Below are 6,553 nucleotides of genomic sequence, written 5' to 3' on the forward strand. Positions count from 1 at the left end.
TGCGAGAACACTATTGGGTCATATTTAAAAACTGATTTGTGATGCACTACAGAGTCTTGAGCAGGAAAACAAGGATTTTGTATGCTCTCTACAACTTCTATAGGATGCAGTAGCACACCCGGGATCTCTGCCAGGGGGGGGGTTGAAAGTTTGCCTTAGTTTGCCAATACCATCTAGGCAGCACTAACTTTAATTTCTTCACAGGAATTGTCAAAAAAAGCGCTTATTGCGCAAGTTCGCGAGTGTGCAGACGATTGCATGTCTGACATCTTAGTTGCAATACTCAAAGGCGCAAGGAAATAAAAGGGGTTAAACAAAAGGGGGGGTTAACTCGGCCTTAGGGGGGGGGGGGGGGGTTACCACCCCCGAAACCCCCCGTCGGTGCGCCACTGATAGGATGTTTCCTATTTTTACATGGCAATTGGACACTTCATCCATGTAGTCTTAAGCTCTTTGGCTCCAAGATATTCCGTGATACTGTCTTGCCACATTTTTTAGCTCTATCTTGTTTCCTCCTTTAACAGATACCAATCCTTATTGCTCCAAGGACCATTAAAGGTACGACTTGTGGCAACAGTTGAACGAGGCTGCTTGACAAATCTCGGTTTGTGCACTAAGTTTTGCACACTCAACGACAGGAATGCTCTTCAGTAACTTCACTGGCCAATCTGTTTGAGAAATTAGCCTGAAAAACAATTAAAATTGTGTCATATATCGTTTGCCAAGCATTAAAACACAATATCTGCGGAATTTTTCTCACAGAATTACAGCTGGGGTAATACTAAAAGTGACATGTTCATTACTGAACTGCATCAAAAGCTGAGCTTTCTGAACCTAAAACCGATACTTTTCGATGTTACATAACCTGTAGTTTCTCCACGGAACAAGTCAACTTATGAAAACAGTCAATGAACTTCTTTGTTAGTCAATGAACTTCTTTAAATGGTCAAATTGATCTTTCATTAAGAGAAAGGAAATTTGCTGGAAAACGAATGCAAAGCTGCAAAGTGCATTGGACAGACACTGGGAATCCTGACTCGTATAGCTTCAACTAGTGCTTTGTGTCGGGAGCACAAACGAAAACAGTTTAGGTAACTGAGCGTATCTAAACGCCGCTGGCCTTCATCTGGCATTGATTATGTATTGTTTCCTTCTTTTCTAACTTGTGGCTGATAACTGCTATGGGAAACTGGCCAAGACTCGGGTGGAGGAACTAGAAAGCAAAGGAAGAGAGAAGAAGAAAAAAAAAGAGAAAAAAAGATTCCTTTGCTGGAAGAATGGAGTAAGGAATGGTGGAATCCTTGAAACTCCCTCCATATTCACAAAAACGACATTCACCGAGTTTTACGGTATATCCTGTAATTCAAGAGAACAAATAAACAAACATTACGAGGTCGCACTAGCTGCTTCTCACCTGCCCGCACATTGTTCTTTTCTCCCTCTCCATGGTTCAAATCCTCGCCCTTTGGAATTAAAATGCGGATCTTAAAGGCTAGGTTTTGCTGGTTGAATGCAACGGAAGCGATTGTGGGAGCCGAGAACACCTCAGGGGCAATTATCAGAGCATCCTTGAGTATCAGATCGATGGCGTCTGCCGCGAGCTAAATAAAGCTACCAAGAAATTATGAACAAACATGGTAAGTATGGTTTATTGTAAAATATAAAACAGATGATAAAATTATGGCGGCCATGACGAATTTTTTAGAGTCAAGGCTCCAGCGGTAGTTTCCTCCGAGATGCCTTCAAGCTACAAAAGTAAATCTCAAAGGCTATGCCTAAAGTGCTTTCAAGAGTGCACAAAGCATGAACTTTGAGACAATTTTTTTAGAGCATGACGACGCTGAGGAAGGAATGCGATATGAACGTTACTTATTTTTTGGAACAAACTTTTAGAAGCCAGCAAATGCATGTATCACATACACGAACCAAAACTAGGTGGTATCGATGCTGGTATCCAAATCTACTACTAGCCACTGTACTAGAGTGTACTAGACACACTGTACTACACTGTACCACATCCACGCCTTAGGGAGCCTACATGCAACGCCATTTTAAAAACGGTGTTGCATGTAAAAACGGTGTTGCATGTAGGCCATGTAGGCCATTTTTTACCTCCATGATGTAGCTCCCTATGAAGTTTAAAGGCGCATCTTAAAGACTATGCTTTTGTTAAAGATTATGCTTTTGCTTGAGGAACGCAGCGGAAGCAATTTTGCTAACCAAAAATACGTCATAGACGTCAGGTTTTGGACACCATCTATTCCGCAAGGAACCGCTCCCGCCCTAGTGCGAAATTCGCCAAATCGCTTCAACCGCATGCAGCCATAAATAGCGTGGCCTTTGAGATCTGTATTTTTTCCCCAATAAAGAGGCAGGGAGGGTCGTCATCGCCGGGGCATTTGGATATTATTTATTATATATTCAATTTAATACACAACGCAAATAAAATTTCTTTAATATTGAGCGCTTAATTAGTATATATGAGTGTTTTAGCATTAATGAGCATAATTAAAATAGTAGGGGTATGCCAAGGTCAGCCCGAAATTGAAACACAGTCAAGCAACGCTACCGCTACTTTAAAAACAAGATGGCGGCAACGGTAGGCGCGTGAGTGTGCGAAGCACGCCTTCTGTGTTTTCAGCGTGTCTTACGAAAATGTTGTCGAGGCAGTTCATTTCTGATCCCCGAAAGTATTCGCACATTCTACGAGCACTCGCCGGTGCGCGCACAGCTAGGAACAGCTGTTTGAAGCAGCCAGGTTGCCGACGCTATGGTGGCGGGTCGCACGGCGATGGCAACAAGTCGGTCGTACACAAGCAGATCACAATGGATGATTTACCCGGGTTCATCGGACCATGGCAGGAGAAGTTCGCGGAGACGCAGCAGAGGTTCAACCGGCGACTATTCGTAGGAATCGCGTTTTTTACGAGCACGGCCGTGTACGCCTGGTATTCGGGCGCGCTCGATTATGTCGATGCACCGCCCATGAAAAACCGGGACGACAAGGAGACTGCCGCCACCGCGAAAACGAAATCGTTCGGTCTTGGTGGCGCGAAAGTACAACCAGCGTCGTATACGAAGCTGCCGGAGTCTGTCCCATATCTCCTCGTCGGTGCCGGCACGGCGTCTTTCTCCGCTTTCCGAGCGATCCGCTCCGCCGACCCAACGGCAAAAGTGCTCGTGATCGGTGAAGAGCCTTACAAGCCGTACATGAGGCCGCCGCTCTCGAAGGAACTATGGCTCTCCGAGGACGCGCACAAGACACTCAGCTTCAAGCAGTGGAACGGCCGTGAGCGGAGCATCTTCTTCGAGCACGAGGACTTCTACTGCCGTCCTGACCAGTTAATGGAGCGGGAGACTGGAGGCATCGCGGTCGTAAACAACTGCCGTGTGGCTCGCATCGACTCCGAGGCGCAGAAGGCGATCCTGGAGGACGGCCGCGAGATCCGTTACGGCAAGTGCCTTATCGCCACCGGCGGCCAGCCCAAGAACCTGCCCGTGTTCGAGAAGCCCGAGTTAGCCGGGAAGGTGGTGCTGTACCGCAACGTGGATGACTTCAAGGCGTTGGACGAAGCGTCACGCCGCGCCAAGTCGGTGGTGATCGTTGGCGGAGGCTTCCTGGGCAGTGAACTTGCCTGTGCTCTTGGTAGGCGCGGCACCAAGACGGGTCTCACCGTTTACCAGGTGTTCTCCGAGAAAGGCTGCATGGGCCGCCTGCTCCCAGAGTACCTGTCTCGCTGGACGACGGAGAAGGTGCGCGCCGAAGGTGTTAAGGTGATTAGCAGCACGCGCGTTACCGACGCCCGACCAGGCCCGCGCGGTCAAGTGCTGTTAAAGCTTAGTTCCGGCGAAGAGATCGCCGCCGACCATGTTGTGGTGGCCGCCGGTTTGGAGCCCAGCACTGAGCTGGCGAAGGCGTCGGGCCTCGAGGTCGACGACCGGATCGGAGGATTCAAGGCCAACGCCGAGCTCGAGGCCCGCTCGAACCTATGGGTTGCGGGTGACGCCCTTTCTTTCTACGACACCAAGCTGGGCCGGCGACGCGTCGAGCACCACGACCATGCTGTGGTGACGGGCCGGCTCGCTGGAGAGAACATGACAGGCGCGCGCAAGCCGTACAAGCACCAATCCATGTTCTGGTCGGACTTGGGACCCGACGTGGGCTACGAGGCAATCGGCATCGTCGAGTCGCACCTGCAGACGGTCGGCGTATTTGCGCGCGCTACAGAGGAACAGACACAGGAGGCCGCGGAAGCAGCGCCAGTCGCGAGTCCCGTGAGCGCCAAGCGCGACGACTTGCCCCGGGCGCCGGGCGAGAACGACGATTATGAGAAGGGAGTCCTGTTCTACCTCCGAGACGATGGCGTTGTCGTAGGCATCGTCCTGTGGAATATCTTCAACAGGATGGCGGTGGCGCGCAAGATCATAAATGAGCACAAAGCGTACGAGGACTTCAGTGACCTCGCGAAACTGTTTGACATTTACAGCGAGGATTGAAACCTTGCTGTGCAATCTGGGAGCTCCGGTGTAGTGCCTAGACTGCATACCAGCATGGTGTTCATGCAAGCAGATTTATTATCTAGGTTGTTGTATTCTTTCTCTTTCAAGCAAGAAGTTGTGCAGCATAGGAATGACGTGCAGTGTAGCTATGCTGAGCTTTTGTTGTTTATAGCTTATCGTTTTGCCAATTTAATATTTTGAATTCATTGTACAACCAACGTTGCCGTGCTATATCAGTACTCATAAGCAATTTGGTGGTGTATGATTGTGCGTGAAACTAATTTTGTTGTTTAGTTGTGCACCAATACTATGCAGGCAACATTCCGCACATTTGAAATATCTACTATGGTTTTAGTTTTGTGACCCTTGACCTGCATGAATAGAAAAAATGTGCCACAGTCATGCACTTACCATTACATCTGTTGTGCTTAGCCCGGTGGGAGGCAGAGGGCGTACAAGTCATTGCCAGTCCAAGCCATGATCAGCGAATTGAGGGAACAGAACATTTGCAGAGCTTATCAGTTTTCTTACTTTGGCTAAGTCGCATTTTGTTATACTGTTCTTTCATTTGAGAATTTGGCACACAGACCTGCTTGTATAAGTATGCATTGCTGTACAGTTAAGTTTCAAAGACTACACTGTAGGCACGTTGTGAAAAGTAAATTAAGTACTAAAGATGCTCATCCTCAGCAAATGACCTCAGACCATTCTGGAACAGTCTACATAATGCCACTTTCTGAATATATAATTTGATGAAGTAGTGTATATAACAACATTGTGTATTGTTTTTATTCATCTTTGAAGTATGGTTGCATTATTGACGAACCTCACCCATTTTGTAATTATCCGTCTGACAAAGAATATGGGCAGATCTTGAAGGCAGTTAACTCAGCGTCTTGAAGCGCTAGCTTTCACAAGGGAAGAATGCAAGAAACTGGCCCGTGACCGACATTTCAGAGAGTGACCTTGGCACGAGAGAAGCATGCATGCTATCGTGGCCTAATGGTTGGAACATTGGGCTGCTGTGCTGGAAGATAGGTTCGAACCCACTATCAGTCATGCATTTCATTGTAGAATCATAGGCAAGCTTTATCCACTTTGTTAGTATTTAACAGTAAAATCAAGGTCTGTTGAGCATACAGAAGCACTTCACAGTGTGACTTCGATAAAAGAGTGTGCAAAGTCGCCTCAGATGCGCACACACAGCTGTCGAGACATTACGATCATCACATTGTAGGTACAGGGATGTGCATATTTCACCTAAAATGTTCAAAAAAAGATTTTGCACCTACTGCAGCACTGTCCTTTCTCAAATTTTGACAAAAAAGACTGCATTTTGGAGTCTACGTCGTTCAGTGTAACACTTGGCACTGCTAATTGCCTGGCTTTATTAAGGAAAAAAATTTAAATGTTGCCTTCATTTATGGGTTGCAAGCTGCTGCTGTGACAGCACAAGCAAAAGCTTGTGTTGCCGCCTGCTGACAGCTGCAGAAAGCAGCCGGCCAGGGAGGGTTGCCACATCTTGCCTGCTCCTTTGGAACACGTGACAACCCTCCTTGAGCAGCTGCTTTCTGCAGCTGCCGGCAGGCCATTGCGGCAGCAGTTTACATCCACGTAAACGAAGGCCACTTTACATTTTTGCCTAAAAACCACACAATTAACTGTGCCAAGTGTTACACACTCAACGACGTAGACACCAAAATGCTATCTTTCTGCAAAATTTGAGCAAGAACAATGCAGCGGTAAGCACAAATTTTAATTTTTTTTTTCAGACTTATAAAGGGAAATGCGCACGAGCCTGTATGTTATTGCGCACTTTTAAAGTGTTAGTGGTGACAAGTTCTGGCCTCGTTTTTCACTATTGCATATGGCATGTTGGTCTATGGGTAAATGCAATGAATTCATGCAGCTATACTGAGGATGTTAGCATTGGTAGAGCCCTTTAATAGTGTCTTTTTTTTTCTTGTCGCAAAGCTTTGAGAGAAAGCTCGGTATGCCATCTAAAGTAGCTGCAAGGCCGCGACATGGTGCAACGTAGTTTAGAGGGCATTTA

The 6,553-nt window shown here is 47.1% G+C and overlaps 1 protein-coding gene across 1 annotated transcript; it reads left to right on the forward strand.

Annotated features, from left to right (window-relative positions):
* The first annotated feature begins 2,564 nt into the window (after positions 1-2,564).
* LOC119456184 (apoptosis-inducing factor 1, mitochondrial) lies at positions 2,565-5,180 on the forward strand. Its single transcript, XM_037717808.2, has one exon. It carries the CDS (start codon positions 2,656-2,658, stop codon positions 4,495-4,497), a length of 1,842 nt encoding a protein of 613 aa, XP_037573736.1. The 5' UTR covers positions 2,565-2,655; the 3' UTR covers positions 4,498-5,180.
* Positions 5,181-6,553: the final 1,373 nt, after the last annotated feature.

The sequence above is a fragment of the Dermacentor silvarum genome, chromosome 6 (genome assembly GCF_013339745.2).
Source record: "Dermacentor silvarum isolate Dsil-2018 chromosome 6, BIME_Dsil_1.4, whole genome shotgun sequence".
NCBI lineage: Eukaryota > Metazoa > Arthropoda > Arachnida > Ixodida > Ixodidae > Dermacentor > Dermacentor silvarum.